Here is an 18,761-nt window from a genome sequence, read left to right as displayed (position 1 = left end):
TACCATACTTGATGGTGGGTTGAGGATAAATGTGCTTCCATAGGAGACATGGAGGAAACTTGGGAAGCCTACCCTGTGGCCCCCACCTTCAACTTACTCGGTGCAGACCAACATGACATCAAACCTCTGGGAACATGGATGGCTCAACCAACCACCATTGGAACATAGCCATTTGTGCTAGATTTCGTCGTGATTCCATTGAAAAAGAAGTGGTATGATGCCATTCTCGGAAAGGGATGGCTAGTAGCAGCAAGGGGAAACAACAATTGCAAAACAAACACACTTTCATTAGAGAGCGGCGGAAGGAAGTTCGTTGTGACCTTTGTACACAAATGGTGAGTGAGGAGATGGCTTTAGAATTTGAATCCGATAGAGAGTCTGGTGGAAGGGAACAGGGAAGAGATTGGATGGAGCCTAATGATGGAGGCGTGTTGGAACTTGAAAGATGTTCAAAAGATGACTTGGATTCCTTGAATAGACTCTTCCATTGGCAAATGGAAGATTACAAGTTATTCTCGAGTTGCAATATGCTAGGAGTGGAAGGAATGGATGAAGAAGAGGTGTTTCCATCGGAGTTCGAGGAGTACAAAGGAGGAGAAGCTCGAGTGAATGAAAGTTCTGCCCACAACTTTGACGTAGGGAAGCCAATCAAGTACGAATAGCCATCCGTACGGGTCGCAAATCTTGGGGATAAAGAGAGTCCATGCAACATACTGGTTGGCGATGATTGGGATCTTGTGTTGAAGGTGGCAGAATTCAAAATCTTCATGGAGTACAAAGATGTGTTTCCCTCAAGTTACAAGTAGCTGAAGGGTGTACCACTAGAGTTGTGCGTACTTCGTATACCTCTTGTGCCAAGCGCTGTACCTGTGTGGAAGAGACTATAGAGGATGAGCAAAAAATATGCAGCTAGGGTTGATAAAGAGATCCAATGCATGCTGGAGGCAGGAATCATATTTTGAGTTGAGGCAAGTGAATGGGTCTCGCGCATTGTGATTTCATTGAAAAAGGAGACAAACCATATTAGGATCTATGTTGATTTCCGCTGCTTTAGTGTTGTCACTATAATTGGATGCCCTTCGCTTTGTGCAATGCGCCAACAACCTTCCAAAGAATAATTCTTCATATCTTTGATAGAATGTCTATAGGGAACTTTTGTGCATGCTTGGATGATTGATCTATCTTCAGTGGACAAGACACACACATTTGGCAACATTCAGGTAATGCATGGAAAGGTGTTGTTGGGCCAGGCTGGCGTTGAACCTAAAGAAATGTAGATTAATGGTACCCTAGGGTAAGCTATTGGGGCATATTGTATGTAAGACGAGACTCAAAACTGATCCAGACAAGATACGCATGATAGTGGAGATGGAGGCGCTAACCGACATCAGTGGAGTCAAATCATTCGTAGGACACATTGGATATTACAGGAGGTTCATAAAGAACTTTCCTCAAGTTTCATGCCCCCTTGACAGGTTGACAAGAAAATGGGAACTCTATGTTTGGGGTACGGAGCAAGAAACGTTCTTTAAGGAATTGAAGACGAGATTGCCAGGGCACTAATTTTGGCATACTCGAACTGGGATGAAGAGTTTCACATGCATGTGGATGCGTCTAACTTTGCAATTGGCACAATACTTGCACAAATGGGTGATCATGGCCTGGATCATGCTATCTACTTTGCTAGTAGATTGTTGTCAAAGGTGGAGAAGAACTATAGCACAACAGAGTGGGAGGTTCTAGGAATGGTGTATATTGTACAAAAGTTCAGACATTATCTGTTTGAAACACCCTTCACATTCTACGTAGACCACCAGGCGTTGATGTACTTAGTAAACTAATCCATCATTTAGGGGAGGGTGAGTAGATGGTTGTTGCTGCTTCAGGATTTTACATTCACCATCGTGGTACGATCGAGGAAGAGCCACGTTATAGCCGATAAACTATCTCAAATAAGGTTGGGGGAGCCGCAGAAGGAGTCAACGATGACTTCCCAGATGCACATTTATTTCGTATAGCTATCCTTCCAGAGTGGTACAAAGCATTGATGAATACTTGTCCACTTCACAATTCCCCAAGGAGATGCCACCAGGCGAACACTGGAAGCTGACATTAAGGAGCAGTACATTTTCGTTGATTGATGATTTGTTGTATAAAATGGGGCCAGACCAAGTATTGAGAAGATGCATCATGCAGGAGGAAGTACAAAGTGTCCTTTGGGAAGCCCACGAGGGTTTGACAGGAGGGCATATGGGACTGGACATGATGACAAGGAAAGTACTCCTGGTAGGGCTATGGTGGCATACATTATACAATGATGTGATAGAGTGGGTGGTTAGCTATGACACTTGTTAGTGAGTGCGTAAACCCTTGAAACGATATTTCATGTCGTTTAACCCATCACATGCCCAAGAGTTGTTTGAACGGTGGGATTTAGATTTTTTGGGGCCCCTCAAGCCAAGTAGGGCTCGGAGATGCCGCTACATTGTGGTAGCAACAAAGTATCTCATGAAGTGGGTGGAGGCACAAGCATTGCTCGATAACTTGGCCACAAGCACAACAAAGTTTATCTATGAGCATATAATCATGCGTTATGACATCCCTATCCAATTGACCAGTGACAAGGGAGGTCACTTTGTCAATCATGTGATCGAACAACTCACGACCGAGTTCACAATTTTTCACTCCCTGTCAAGCCTATAATATTCGAGGACCAATGACTAGGTGGAGGCAATGAACAAAATCCTAGTGTCGGTCATCTACAAGTCATGTGGGGTGGAGCAAGCCGATTCAGAAGAGAAGTTGACATCAACACTTTGGGCGTACCGCACAATCTACAAAGTCACAACAGGACGAACGCCATTCCAACTAATGTTAGGGCAAGAAGTGATAGTGCTAGCAGAATTTATGGTTTCAAGCCTTCAGATAGTGATTGATGATAGACTTGGCAATGTGGGAAGTCTTCGGGAGAGATTGTATAGGCTAAACAAGCTAGACAAACGACGGCTAATGGCACAATGGGCAACTAAGGTAGCACAAACTCGTTGTAAAGCATGGCATGATAAACATTTAAAGCGGACAAGGTTTCAGCCTGGACAGTTGGTGCTAAGGCACATTGGGCGTAATGAGATTAAACATGGGAAGTTCAAGGTGAAATGGTTAGGACCCTACAAAATACGAGAAGTTGGCGACAATGAAGCCATTAAGCTGTGGACTCTCGATGGACAGGGGAGTGCGGATTCAGTTAATGTTGAGGATGCCATTATTTCATGTTTCATCTTGAAAAGTCCATTTAATGATTCATTTATATTTAATTTGAAACTACATGTTATTGCTAATATAAGGTCACCAAACATATCAGGTGAGTGATTAGAATGCTTTTGATATAAATGTGGGTGTGATTTTTGCATCAATGCTTTGGATTACACTCTGAGATTGCAGACAGCTGCTCACAAAATGGATGGGGGGTGGGTGAGGATGCAATGGGAAATGAGAGACTTAAAAAAGAGAAGAAAAAAGCCTAAGGATTGACAAAAAACAAATGAGAACTTGAACAAAGAATTTAAAAGAGTGAATGGAAATCAACATTTAAATAATATTGAAAAATAAAAATATGCAGTCTGTACAGGCTAGTTAAAAAGAAAAGAAAAATATGTTAATGCCAACCTAATAAATGAAAAATTGTACTTGAAATGGAGCTAAAACTGGAGGGTGAGGTAAACAAATCTTATCTAATAGTAAATGTGAAGGAGATATTGAAATAATAATATAATACTACAAATTACAAACAACCTTGCAAATATGGTACACAAGAAATTGAAACAGAAGTGTAACTAATACTAAATAATATCAATTAATGCGAAATTTACAAAGTAACAAAATACTAGTATTGAATTTCTAAAGAATATAGTAAATTAATCTAAACAAATCTATTACTGCTCTGGAAAACAAATTGATATGAAAAGGAATATTGCTCAGGAGTATTACTAAGTTGCCAGTTCAGATTGGGGTTCAATATTTGGGTTCGAGATTCATTCAAATTCTTTGGGAGGTGGGTTCGAATTCGTTTTGGGTTCATCTGTATTAAAACATGTTTTTTTAAAAATATATGTGTGTGTGCATGTATGTATATGTATATGTAAATTAATGCAGCAACAAATAAGTTCATGCACCACTATGTTAATAGTAAAGCAACATAGCAAAACGAAAATACACTACTGTATATGTTAATCATTTTATTCCAAATGACATATGTTTTACCTTTCTGGCCTTTGTAGTGGTCCATTTTAGGCTTGGAGGGTTACATTGACTAAAATAGACCAAAAAAACTAAAAAATTGTCTCTGTACAACCTTGCTTTTTGATAGGAACCATTTTGCTTCCCGTTCCACAATATCTAAATATTGAATGGTCTGCATATACTTTTGTGTCCCACTTGATCATATGATTTTCACTGACCTAATTCCTTGTCAGTGACACTTGATGGCCACTGTCACATTGAAGCTCCAAATTATTGCACTTTGCCTGAACCTAACATTGATAATTAAACAATCACCTTTGAATTATTGGTGACAACTGAAATGCTAATTTTTTTTTGAATGGCCAAGACCCAAGATGACAAGAATTCCAAGCAATTTAACCTCTTTAGGTTGATATCAAGCCAATAGAGTTCTGTTTTAGTTTGGTCTGGCTTTCTATATATACTTTTGGCAAGTATCCTTACAAGGTTCAGAATTGTTAAAAAACTTAGATATAAACCTTAATATTATTTATGACACTGTCTGCTTTTACCCACTAAATTGTGTCTTTAATTTATATATATGGAAAGCATTACTAGGAGCCAATAAACCAAATGACAGTTGTGTGCAAGATTGAGGAAAGGGCAGCTCATTTCCTAATTATTCAATATTAATGTCCTTAAAATAAATGTAGAAGCATACCAAAGAATGTGCCTGTATTTTAATGTCTTTAACATCTAGTAGAAATATACATCCATTCAAGGTTGTATAATTGCAATTCACCAAAGGAACCTGATGAAATTTGATGAATCTTTGATGTCAAACCATGTTCCAGCAGCTACTGATCAGTTCTGTGCCAGAAAGGAATGGGAACCCGGAACCCAAGTATATAGTGATTTTACTAAGAGTTTTGTTGCTGATTGGTAGATAGCAAACGCATTTTCCAAGAGACTATTTTTATATCTTTTATACAATCTCAATTCTTAGTAATGTTTGAAAATTGTGTCATGCCATGACTTTTTGGCAAAAATTTATTTTGGCTGGAGATTTCTTGAAAATTATGACTTTTTGAGGAGGATTCTTCAAATAATACTAATTACTGATACCAAAAAGAATCTGACAGCTATATTGTTGTTAGTATAGCACTAGCCTGAAAACCTATGTTCTCCCAAGTTTCTTGGACGGGGATGGTCGGATATGTTTCCAGTATGGTAATATTTTTTACCGATTTTGGGGACTGAGGAGGGGGGGGTGCAACGGGGATGACTATATATATATTTTAAAATATACATTGGAATTTGCAAATATACATATCATTCATTTGAAACTAATCACAAAGCATGCCATTTAAAAATTATAGAACCATAGCATACAACATTTGAACTCAATTGTCAAATGCATATCAATATGTGAACAAAAATATTTAAATATAAGTTTAGAAGTGAACAATATCATGAAAATCTGAAAATCTAAATATGCCCATATCTATAGGCCCAAAGGCTAGAGGGCTGCCATAAAGTATCAGTGTATCATCATCATTTTCAAGTTCAACATAGAAAACAAAACATAGAAAAATGATGCAAATTGCTGCTCCTATTCTGCCTCTGCCGCCATCGCATCAAAGTCAGAGTCCTCACTGTCATCCTCCAGAGGAAGCGTAGTCTCATCTAATGAAGCCCCAACCAATCTTGGTGCTGCGTCATCCTCAGGCTCAACATCCCACCGCAAAGCTAGTGTCTGTGTATACTCTGGAGTTTGACGATCCACAAGTCGAAGAGCATGATGCATTGTCACTAGGTTCTCCACTCTTTTAGAGGTAAGTCTGTTCCTCTTGATAGAGTGGATAAATGAATATGTGGACCAATTCCTCTCTACAATTGAAAAAACTAGCAACCTGTGCAAGGAGGCAAGTGGCAAGTGCTTTTAACTCAGGTGTATCTCTCTAATGCCAAGTCAGTCATCCAATAGGATCCCTTTGTGCCAAAACAACTCTATCCAACCTTTTTTGTGGCTTACCCAAGTTTGGGCCACAAAGGTTGGTGAAGTTAAGGAAGTGTGCATGAAGAGTAGAGACTTCTTGAGCTGAATACATCTTATCAATGGCTCTTGTGAAACCATCCTATACCTTGGGATCATCACATGGGAGGCCCCTTCCCCCCAACTGTGCATTCTATTTGAGATTTAGAGAAAAGATTGCCCTATGAAGCAGGGTATTCATCATGTTTCACCTCCGCATCACAATACCCCTAATATGCTCCTTATAAAACCCCAATGTAGGATCCTTTGCTGAAAGAATTCTCTTCATCTTCCTCAATATGCTGTCAATAATCTCATATATCTTTCCAAATTAGGAGTGTCATCATCGACATATCTAATGACATCTATAATGGGTGCTATGACAGAGCAAATATATTTGCAAGATGCAAACAAAAAATTAAAATCAGAATTAGAATTTTAATTTTTTTATGATTGTTAGTATGAAAATCAGCAAGCAAAAGGTTAACATTAAATTTAAAAATTGGCAACTTACCTCATTGTGAACCACCAACACTCATCAAGGATCCTTTGCTTCACCTCTTTTCCTTTGGAGGACTTAGAACTTGACCATCGTCCTCACTTTAGATTCACCACCATCAATTGAAGGGCCTCATACACCTCAATCATCTCTCCATCAAGATGAAATATGTGCAATACCTATAGAGACAATTATAAATTAAAATAAAGTTAAACATTAATGATTAAAGACATCACATGTAAGTTTGTAACAATATAAGTAAATATAAACTTAAAGCAAACTAAAAGTAAACTATAATTAAAATTGACATACTTTGTCTTGGCTGGTTTGAGGAACTCCTTCTTAGAGAAGCACTTGAATGGAGCAAGTGAAGTGTGGTGGTTGCATATAAACATTTACACTTCTCTAGCTTCTAACACCGCTTGTTTCACCCTTTCAATCTTCCCTATGTCCTTCAATGCATTGTTCAAGGCATGGACACAACAAGGGGTCCAAAAGATGTGTCTATAAGCACCCTCTATCATCAAACCAACTGATTTGCACACAGGTGCAGAATCTGTGATAACTTGTACTACACTGGCGAGCCCAACCTCCTCTATGGCACCTCTCAAAATGGTGAACTAGAATTCTGGATCCTTCTTCTTTCCTGAGCCGACAGGGGATGTGACAATGATATTGATGAGTGGCTGATGTCTAACATCGGTCCACCCATCCATCACAGTAGAGCAACCCGTCCTAACCCAAGTGCGTTTCATATCCTCAAACAACAAAAAAATCTTTGAGTACTCTTCATCTAGGATGGTGGTTCGTAGCTTATGCTAGTTCGTAGCTTATGCTCACTAGGAGTTACAAATGAGGGATTCATATCCAATATATCTTTCACCATTTGTTTAAAATAAGTGGAATGAGCTGCACGATATGGGATACCATTAGCAACAAAGAATCTACCAATGGATGCCTCACACTTTTCTTTTGCTTGTGCATTAAACATACTTTCCATCGAGCCCTTTTTGCCACTACTCATCTTTCTCTTCCCTTTAGACTCAGTAACACTGCTATTAGTACCAATGGCAAATGAACATATGCCTAGATGATTGTGATGGAATAGATGGTGATGTCACCATCAACTTTTGCCCCTCCATTTTAGCCTTTAAGTGCAATCTTTGGCATTCTAATCTTTGTTCATCCGTCAAGTTAGGACAACGGTTGACTCCATGGCATGCAACACCTAAAAAGTGACTTCACCCTTATATAGCTGCCCTTAAAATCATCAAGACAAACATGACAATCCCACACCGTAGTCCCTCCTGAATTCTTTTTATCTTTTGGCCTAGGTGTGACATATTGGAGAACGAGTTTTTTCCTTTTGAAAGGGCCCTTTGCAGAATCCTTCATGATGGTGGAAGAGCATTTAAACAAGTCAGATTTAGGATCAGCTCTTTTTCTAGTCCCCCTACTAGCAACATCACCCCCACCTACATTTTCTTCCTCATCACCACTACTACTAGTACTCCCACTGCTGCTCATTGTGCTTTGCTTTGAGATTTAAATATGCAATGGAAATATGAGCTGAAATAATGAAATTAAAAAAAAAAAAATCAGACTTTTCAAACTGCAAATCTATATAAAAAATGGAAAATGGAAGCATAAAGAGTTCCATACTTGGTGCACAAAATGGAAGCTCAAACCCCTGCTCAAGCTCTTGGAAGCAAAAAAATCACCTTCTCTTCTTGCAAAATGAAAACCCCAGCCAATTGCAACACACTCCAACGTCACTAGCAAAACCAAACAAATGACAAAACAACCAAAATGTGGTCTCTTTTAACCTTTTAGGGCATTTGGAGGGGTGGGGCCCACATGGGCGACCAAGTTGGAAGCCTTAAGTTTTTGTTTTTGTGTTCACTTTTAAAAATTTTTTGCATGCAAAAAAATGGGGATGATCGACCGTCATTGGTATGGTCGGGGGACGTCGGGACGTGCCCTTTCCATACTGATGATGGCAAGCCATTCCCCCTTTTTTACCTAGGCGTCCCTGAGTACCCGAGACGTTGCCTGCCAATTTGGTCATTTTGGGGATAGCTGGGGTTCTCCCATACCCATCCCCCCGTCTCGGAAACTCGGGGTTTTTTGTTGGGGATGCATCCTCACTTAGCTGAAAACAATTGCTAAAATTCTGATAACTTTATTATTCTAAAGATAGCAGTAATATTACTGTAATTTTTATTCTCAAAATAGTAATTTCTAATGATAATGCTATTATTAAGAGAATAATCTACTATTAATAATAGTATCCCCAAATTAGGGGAAAACACAACTATGAAGATAAAATCAATATAGAGCATAAAAGGAAGCTAAGATGGGAAAATCAGAGGAAGAACAAATAGAGCAGGCACTGAGAAAGAACTAAAAACATGCTTGCTTCCTGATAGAATCAAGAAGACAAACAAAAGACTGGACAAGTAAAATTACAATAATAGAAGTATATGGTAGATTATTATTCAAAGGATAAATAACATATAACTCGAGCCAGTAAGCATGTGTCAAGCTGATAGATCATAGTTATCTATGGCAAGATTTCATGTGTTTGAGATTTAGATGTTATGGCATTTTTATTTGGTAATTTTAGGTGACTAAATATATTTCATGTTGCTTTAATAGGATGGTTCTGTTTTGATTTGCAGGTCAAGATGCCTCAAGACACATCTAGTAGTGCAGTTAGAGATACACGGGGATTATCAGGTATGTTTTACTTATTTGTTTTCAATGATTTATGTGATAAATATCATCATGAAGATGCTGAATCGTTTCTTTCCTAGGTGGTGCAAGCCTCAGAGCATAGCCATGAGGAAAAATATCAGTAGTTTTTTCTCTTGATGATATGTATTCACCTAAGGCTTTGAAGGACAAGGAACAGTGTTGAATTGTCTAGCATGCCTTTCCAAATAGCTAGCATTGATGCTTAGATAATTAGGAATTGAAAGTGATCAATAGGTCTCTGAAGAAAACTAATAAAGTAATATCAGAACGCATTTGGTGATGTCTTAATTTCTTGGTAGAGTAAGCTCTCCAGATAAGGTTTAGGGGTAAATTCAATAACTAAATGTAACAAAATAGTTAAACTGCATTAAGCGTGGAGAGAAATGCTTTGTCTTAAGGAAAAGGTCACACCTAAGGTCCTAAAATTTATTTTCTGTCGTGCTAACAACTGAGTTCTAGCGAGTTAATGACTAGATGGTTGCTGTAACATATAGGTGGAGAGCGTTCTTTCTCTACGCTTTGCTTTGCTCTTGCTTTACATGAAATGACAGAGGCTCCCTTCCGTGCAATGGATGAATTCGATGTGTTTATGGTAAGAAAAAATTATCAATGCTTGGACAATTTGATTTTCAATCTCCTTGAGAATTAGCTTTACTTGATGATAACTGATTGAGAATTGCTACACAGGATGCTGTTAGCAGAAAAATAAGTTTGGATACTGTTGTTGACTTTGCCAAGGCACAAGGTTCTCAATGGATATTCATTACACCACATGACATAAGGTATTAGTCTTTTTAATAATTTACAATATTCAATTTTCTCTGGTCAAGCAATTTCTGACAGTGCACAAAAACTTAAAGGTAAGGGCTAGGCATGTTCTATTGAAGTTCCTACAATGAATGAAGGCATTGAAAGGTGTTGCTTGCAATTTAATTTCAAAATCCACATTTTTAAAATTTTGTTTTAATGCATATCAATGAAAGGTATATTTTGTGTTCTTAGCATATATTTGGCAGGCTGATAATTCAAGGACATAAATTTACAACTTCGTACTTTTAGAGGTGCAAGAAACTACTATTAATTTTTTTTCTTTGAAATTTATGTTTTTTTGCTTTTTTATCCAGAATATGAAATATCACATTGCGTAGAAATTGAAATTGCTCAATATTTTATTATGCAAACATATGCAATGGTATGCACTTATATGCAATGTACAGAATTGTTTATTCAAATGCAATGAACCTGCTATAGCAGCATGAAATGTTGGTCTCCAGCTGAAATTTGGACAAATGAACTCCCCTCCAATGATAATGCTGGCTCTTCCAACAGCAAACATGGTCCTTGGATTTCAAGCACAGCCCTGAATATACAATCACTGCTACCTTATGACTGATTGCAGCCCTTCAAGAAACTCACACTGGTAACTTCTAAAGCTCGATCTAAACATCAAAAGCCTCCAATGTTGCGCAGGTGAAACATTATATGCACGTGGCTATTCCAATTTGATGCCATTAATCAAAATTTCAAGATGCAAGACGCTAAATAACTTTCAACAGAAAAAACATTCAACTCTCCAGCTTGAATCAATCCAGTTACTCAGTCCCAAATTGTGGCAATAGTGAGACACAATTCATTGGTATAATTGATCACCAACTCAAAGTGCAAGGCTGGGAGAATTACCAATTCTTTCAGCTTTAGCATTCACCAAACCCTCAGCACAAAATATCAAAGCCATAAGAATTCACTTTTAATAATTGATGAAGCCAAGAAAACTTCTCCCATGCACCAAATGGCTAATAGCTTTAATCACAAACTTTTTAGTTTTTACTTAAATTACTTTGCTTTTGGTTGCACATTCGAACTTTTAAATATAATAACTCATGCACCTTTTATAATTAATACTTGACTTAGGCTAATAAGTTAATTAATTAAGATCAACTTAATTAATAAGTTTTCATTTAATTCCTAGCACAAGAATTTGTTAAGTATTCATCTAGATGCAGTAATAGCCTTAACCCAAAGCATCTCCCAATTGGACTACTAAAATTGAAACTAACCCAACTGACTTACTATAAATAGCAAGTTGACCACCAGAGACCCTCTAAACAAACTGTTAGCTCATGAGGGTTGCAATAATGAGCTAACATGACCGATCTCCTGGAACTTGCTAAAAAGGGGACATCACAGTTGTTTAATCTTAATGTCTGGCTGCTGTAATTTGTTCATTCCAGGATTCTTTACTATATTCTGCTTTCTTCATGACTATGATGCTTGTGATCATAAATTATGGGCACTTGAGTAGCTTATATGATTATAATCACACCAATGGGCTTTATGTCTGTGATGTCCCTGCTTTCCAATTAAGTTCGAATGCTGTAACCTGCAACCATTTGTCAGTGCAATATCAAAATTGTATGTAAAACATATTAGCAACATTAGATTTAAATAAATACTAATCTAAATTCTATCTAAGGTACCCATCCTAATCCTTCGGGAGAGATCCTTTCTCCTATCACCTAACCCTCTGGTGAGAACTGCGTCTCGATCAGGTAATTGTCATAGAAAGAGCTTCTCCCTTAGGCCTCTTTGGGATCTCTGGTAACACTACTTGGTAGAGATATATGCATATGTTTGACCACTACACCATATATATATATAGTCTCTAAGGATTCAAAAAATGGATCCTTCTCTGAGTCCCTATTCGGGAAAACTCAATATCTAATTGAGTTTCTTTCACTCTGAGTTTCTCTCTAAAGAAACTAGATATTCAGAATTCTTAACATCTTTATTGAATGTTTTATTCTGAGTTTCTCTCTAAAGAAACCAGACATTCTTATTCAAATTCTTAACTTCTTAATTGAATGTTTTATTCTGAGTTTCTCTCTAAAGAAACCAGACATTCTTATTCAAATTCTTAACTTCTTAATTGAATGTTTTATTCTGAGTTTCTCTCTAAAGAAACCAGACATTCTTATTCAAATTCTTAACATCTTAATTGAATGTTTTGTTCTGAGTTTCTCTCTAAAGAAACCAGACATCCAGATGTTCTCTTAATATTAGGTGCATATGACTTTAATCTTATATGATCTCACTTTGTTTTTAATTTCGTCTGTATCTCTGTATTATCTGTTTAAATCAAGATTTGAATCCCCCAAATAAGAATAATGAACTTTCCTTATTCTATTCATTGTCACGGTGCTTCTTCATTTACTCTTCCTCAGTGATTGTCTCCCATCACTATTGACTTTCCCCTTGTGTTCAATCTCTCCTTGCCCCTTGGTCACTGCTTCTATATGACACTCCTGTATGTCACTCCACATAGTAGCAAGTTATGTTGAGTATTCTTACTTTGTTAACTCTTGTATCACTGCTAATGATTTGATTGGGACTAATTCCCTATCCCGTACTCATCACTATCTTGGTTGTCATCAGTACTCTTAGTCCCTTCTATTATGTGCCTGCAACTGTCTTGTCTGCTACCTGTTGATCATTTATCTATGAGCTTTAAGTTATTTTATCTTTGTTCTAGATCTCCGTATATTACTATCATATGTTCCTTATTATGCTTTGGATGAGCTATCATGCAGAAATATCTCCTTCCCTTAATCGATGCCTTATCACTGTTTAAGGATATTCTTGGCTTTTGATGCAAATATCACTATTCATGTTGTCACTTTTCATTACAACAATTTTTAATTTTTAATTGCACCATCTCATGAGCATGTTAATAGAGTTGTTGGGCTTTTACTAATTATTGATGTAATCTCTATAAACAATAATCTTTCTTTTACGAGTTTTAATCTGCCCTTGGATAAAATCGATCTTTCTATTGTTGATCGATTGTAATCCTTATATCTGTGTGTATTCACCTGTAACCAGTCTTCCGACTTCAACATTTTCATATTTGTGTAGAATAATTTCCTCCATGGCATATTGCTCTGTGGGCACTGCTTGAAACCTGACATATAAACTCTCACTGTTGCTTGTCAGCACCACATAGTACCTCGGCCCTTCTCACTTGCCATTGTAGATGTCTTTGATGTGCTTCTATATCGATGTCTTTCTGACTTCTGTATTCATTCGCTACTGTAGTCATTCACCGTTTATTTCCATTGGATTGGTTCTATCCTATGCTGAGTAGACGGGTTATCTGCTCTTTTTTATTTGATTCTCCTCCCTCGATAATAGCAAGAGTTTCTTGCCCAACTTCCTCTATTCATCGACGTCAAACAATTTGGTTTATTATTTCCATAGTCTCTCGATCTTGGTCTCTCGTTTATATTAGTTTTAGAAATAGATGAAATTCTTCATATGTTCTCCTTCCCATACCCCCTTTTTTCTCTCACGATCTACCCGTTGGCTCTTTATATGAATTTCCTATGGTGAAAGGGCATGTCTGTTGGACCCAATGGTCATGATTTTAAAGAATTCTGGAACTCAGTACTTTGTCTTTTATTAAACCAATTGATTTATTTATTCCTATGATCTCCACATAGTGGCTAATGCAAGAAATGATTTATCCTTAGCCGGTTATCTATAAAGATCATATTATAATGAAATAATTTTATTTTATATTTTATATTTTTACTTATTTAATATTATTATATTCTTTCATCATAATAATATTTTATTTATTTATTTAATTAGATTACTATATTTATAATTATAAATCTTTAATTATTTAATTATTTAATCTTATATTGTTAATTATTATTACTCTAGAAGGGGACATTACAATGTCTTATCATGGTTAGATGCTATATATGATGATATTCTTGGATGTAATCAAATGCTATGAAGGTAACTTGACAAGTTAGCAGAAGTGTTAGAGGTGTGCTCAACTGAATATGGTGGATGTAAATATATTGAAGTGGTAATTTGTAATTGAACTAGCTATGTGATGACATATTCATATTATTTTGTCCTTATTAGAACCATTTAAACTCTTAAACCTTCATTTTCTTCAAGTTTCTGACCCTGAACTGAATCCTGCACATATGTTCCTTAAATTGGCGCATATGACCCATCCTGCTGCGCATTTACTCCAAAATGGCACACATGTACTCTGCTTCTTGCACATGTGTGAAAGAATTTCCCTGTCTTCATGGAAATTGTGACCTGTGCATCTATGACTTGTTTCTGCACATTTATCCTTTGTAGAGCTATGCATCCATGGCAAAATACAGTTCTGCACAGGCTGTTAAAAAATGGGTTTGTGATTTGGGTACCCTTTACTCTTGGGGTCCCTTTGATGTTAGCACTGTTGGATTTCGACCTCGTTTGATATGTTGGTCAATCAGATCTTCGGTGCCAAACTTTGCTTGGTTATGACCCTGCGGAGCTAATGACTGTTTGTGATGACAGTGGGCTTTGGAGAAAGCTATGCAAGTTGAGAGGCTTGTGAATGTTGTCCGAGCACTCCCGTAGGTCCTTGTTGAGTGGTCGTAAGAGGGCCATAGAGGGCCATAGGACCCTTGGGAACACTAGACTTCCCTCCTCAACGGATCAGTGATGTTTATGCTTTTTATGTGTCTAATGTTAGTCTATGTTAATGCTTAATGTTTGTGTCTGCAATGTTGGCGCATTCATGCATTCATGTAATTAATTATGCATTATTAAACAAAAATATTGTTGTGATTGTTTTCTGTCTTGTTTCCCGTGGGTTCTATTGCAGGGCATGACAAGATTTAGGTAAACAATTGTAAACTTAGCATTCCTTGTTGCTATAACAAATTACTAAAATAAATGAGTAATGATAAAAAGTTCAGATACTCTGGTAATGCCAAAAACTTGTCTAAGATTGCTAGTCCATAGAACTTCTTTAAATGAGCGAGAGAACAGATTATTCTATAAGTGTTTTCCATTTTCAGGCTCTACCAATGTGTATGTATGGTAAGTTCAATGTAGCTCAATGGGTGATTGTCAGATGTGCTGCAGATTTTGAGTCAACCTTAAGAGTGGATCATTGGAAGTGTTTGGGGTTTTGTTGGTTAAGTCATGCCTGTCATTATTTTCCTCATACCTTCTTTAAATACTCAATTTCATAACATAGTTATGCTGCATCAGGAAATTTTGAGCCGAAGAAATCAATATTATATTTACACTTATTTTAATTGCTTAGGTATCCATGTTTGATGAACTTCACAAGTTCAAATGTAGTTGCTTGTCACTGTGTCTTAAGACTTTCGACATGATATGAAATCAGCTTTCAAGTTTATAGACCATAATTTTGTCTAAGATTTGAATATTGGTTTATTTATACCGACTATTGATGTTTTTTCCCATAAACATGCGGCACGAGCTTGCTGTTGGCATTATTGATATTTAATATATAACTTACCTAATTGCATATCCACTTGGTCTGCTTACATCATAACTCTAGTTGTAACGATAGTGTTCCATTGAAGGGTTAACTGAATATGGAACATCTTATATTGGGTGACACTTTCTATGTTCTGTTGTGCAGCATGGTAAAATCAGACTCTAAAGTGAAGAAGCAAGAAATGCCAGCCCCTCGTCGTTGATTGGTCCAAGTCAATGTATAAGCTTTTTTATACTTGAGCTTGATGTATTATCGTCTTGGATTTCAAAGCATAAAACTATGAACTCTCGGTTCATCTTTTTCTGTACAATAGGTAACGGCATACTTACATACATTTTTGTATCATTATGCGGCTGTCAAATAATATGCTTTGAAGCCCTTGATCTGATGTATTTTGTAATTCTGAAACCAGAGCTACTAACCACAACAGCACATGCATGCATGAAACCTAATTTAATTCTTTGCATGCAAACATGGTGGACATTCTTTCACGATCTATACACGGGTGTAGTTCATATAGAGTGCTTCCATTTCCCCTTGCAGGGTTTGGCAACTGTCCAACTGGGCCAAGGGCCATTTTTCTGTAATTGGCATAATTTATTTGTTAATATAACATTAAGTTGCATAACTATTAAGTGTTATTTATGAGCTTGTTACTATAGTCATTTCTTTGTCTAATTGTTTTTTGTGTTGGTATTTTTCCTTGATGTCAATAATGTCAGTGCCTCTTTAACATGCTGACCTGTTGTTAACGACCAGCTGGCCCATGTTTTTGTTGTGTGCTGATCATCACCTGTATAATCATCAATTTGAAGAGGAACATTAGTATTCGAACATTGTATTAATTTGTTTGTCTACGCCCGTCATGTGTACACAAAAACATGCACATCGACATCTGCCATGAATTTAGTATTTGAATGTTTTTATTCTTTGGTAATGGCATGAAGGTGGCACCTGTCAGTAACTAATTCATAATGTTTGTTTAAAAACTAGTATTGTTCTACCTGTAATGTACTGTTTTAAAACCAGTATTGTTCTACCTGTAATGTACTAAATACCTTGCAGCAGTTAGTTGTTTACTTCGAGCTGTCTGAGCATTGTTTATTTTGGGGCCAGATAAATGATGCGTATCAATGAAACTGTGTAAGAAAAACACATCTATCTGTCAGATGCATATTCGTGATTCAGTTTTTGAAGAAAAAAGGGCCTCACTTTCAGTTACAATCTTTTTGAAATATATTATAAACTACCAAAGTCGGCTGCAGGTGTGCAAGTTAAGGTATATTAGAACATGAATGATGTGCGTTTACAAAAGAAGGGGCTGGAATTTGTAAATGATAACTATCTTCTTCTGGCCACGGGCTGGGTGTTTTTTAAAGATGTTGATGACTGTTCAATGTGGGAGATATTCCTTGTTAAAAAGAGAGGAGAGCTGTGTGTTGGTTTAAGAGATAAATGACTGGGGGAGTGAAAATTTCTTCTATCTGCTGTTTTTAACAAAAAGCCATCTTACATGCAGGTGGAGGGTGGTTGTAGCTGAAGAACACAAATTCATTTGCATGTTTTGAGTCAAGTTTTTGTAGACCAGTATTACAGTAAGAAAAGCAGTGTGAATTTTTCTTTGTGGAGATTGTGGTTCAAACAATCATTGGTCATCTGGTCAGTTATAAGGATTATAGAAGTATCATTTAAATTGTCCTGAGGTTGTATAGGGACCTGCGATTGTTGCATGAGAAAGGTGTTGCTTCTGATTTAAATCCTGATTGTTTCTCTTGTTGAAAGTCTTGTCCATTATAAGCTATCGGTGACAGCCACATAGCTGGTTGTTTGAGCTGTTGTAGAGGTTGATGCCTATTTTGTTATTGCTGAGTTGAGTTGAAGCTCTTAGTCAAGTTGAAGCCTAAGTTTGAGTCATGGAGGTTGAAGTTCTTGCTGTTCTGAGTTGCAGCCCATTATCAATTGATTAGTGAACTGTGGTTTTTACCCAAAAGGGTTTGCATGTGATAATTTTGCGTGTCATTATTTCAAATCTTTTATTGTGAATCTGTCCTATCTATATTAAGATTTGTATAATACTGATTCACCCCCTCCCCCTCAATATTTTTGGTGTTTTAAGTTGGTATCGGAGCGGGTTGTCTCTTCAAAAGCTTAAAAGCCTAAGAGTAGGTCTATCCTATGTCACACTGAGTGCCTTAAAAGGTCTAGCTGAAAACAGTGCTCTTTTTTATGGAACAAACTATGCCTTTTGGAGTTTTCGTATGAAAATTTGCATTATGTCTCTTGGTTTTGATGTTTATATGAGTATGATCAATGGATATACTGTTCTAGCTTGACCTCCTACTGATGTTGATGGGAATGACTTTGACAACAATTCGAAAGCTATGAATGCACTTTTTTGTGGTCTCTTTTAATTAAAATTTGTTAAAGTAATGCATTGTGAGTCAGGCAAAGAAGTGTGGGACACGCTCAATGCTTATCATGGTGATGCTAAAGTAAGGAAGGCAAAAGTTCAAACAAAGAATAATTTATTAAGGCATTTGTATGAAAGAAGATGAGAGTGTTGCTGCCTATTTCCTAAAAGTTGATGGGTTGTGAATGCCTTGAAAGGACTTGGTGAGACAATTGATGAAAAGATCATTCTTCAAAAGATTTTACGGACTCTTCATTTGAGATTTAATGCCAACATCTTTGTTGTTGAAGATATGTCAGATTTGGATACACTTATTGTAGATAAGCTGCAAGGTATCTTGATTGCATATGAAATGTGGACAAATATTTAAGGGTTGTCAAACAGGGAAACTACAGTCAAGGATGCTGAAATTGGAAAAGAGGAGTATAAGACAAGTGGAAGCTAGAAAGAAGATTTGAATGATGAGATAGCTTATCTTTTAAGGAAGTTGAAGAAAGGACTTGATAAAAGTAAAGGTAAG

At 36.9% G+C, this 18,761-nt stretch overlaps 1 protein-coding gene across 3 annotated transcripts in view; it reads left to right on the top strand.

Moving 5' to 3' along the window:
* LOC149540691 (structural maintenance of chromosomes protein 6B-like) overlaps positions 1-16,459 on the top strand; it is a 142,480-nt gene extending 126,021 nt beyond the window's left edge. For 2 of the 3 annotated variants that reach the window (XM_089801789.1, XM_089801791.1), the window contains 4 exons: positions 9,434-9,491; positions 10,004-10,101; positions 10,197-10,291; positions 15,976-16,459. In XM_089801789.1, coding sequence (XP_089657915.1) covers positions 9,434-9,491; positions 10,004-10,101; positions 10,197-10,291; positions 15,976-16,033 — 309 coding nt within the window. In that variant the 3' untranslated portion in view covers positions 16,034-16,459. The remainder of the gene's footprint in view (positions 1-9,433; positions 9,492-10,003; positions 10,102-10,196; positions 10,292-15,975) is intronic. The other variant, XM_089801790.1, reaches the window with a different exon arrangement.
* The last annotated feature ends 2,302 nt before the right edge of the window (positions 16,460-18,761 follow it).

Source organism: Cupressus sempervirens, chromosome 9, assembly GCF_028749045.1.
Source record: "Cupressus sempervirens isolate cs-2001-9-10 chromosome 9, ASM2874904v1, whole genome shotgun sequence".
NCBI lineage: Eukaryota > Viridiplantae > Streptophyta > Pinopsida > Cupressales > Cupressaceae > Cupressus > Cupressus sempervirens.
This window is presented reverse-complemented; position numbering and strand designations above follow the sequence as displayed.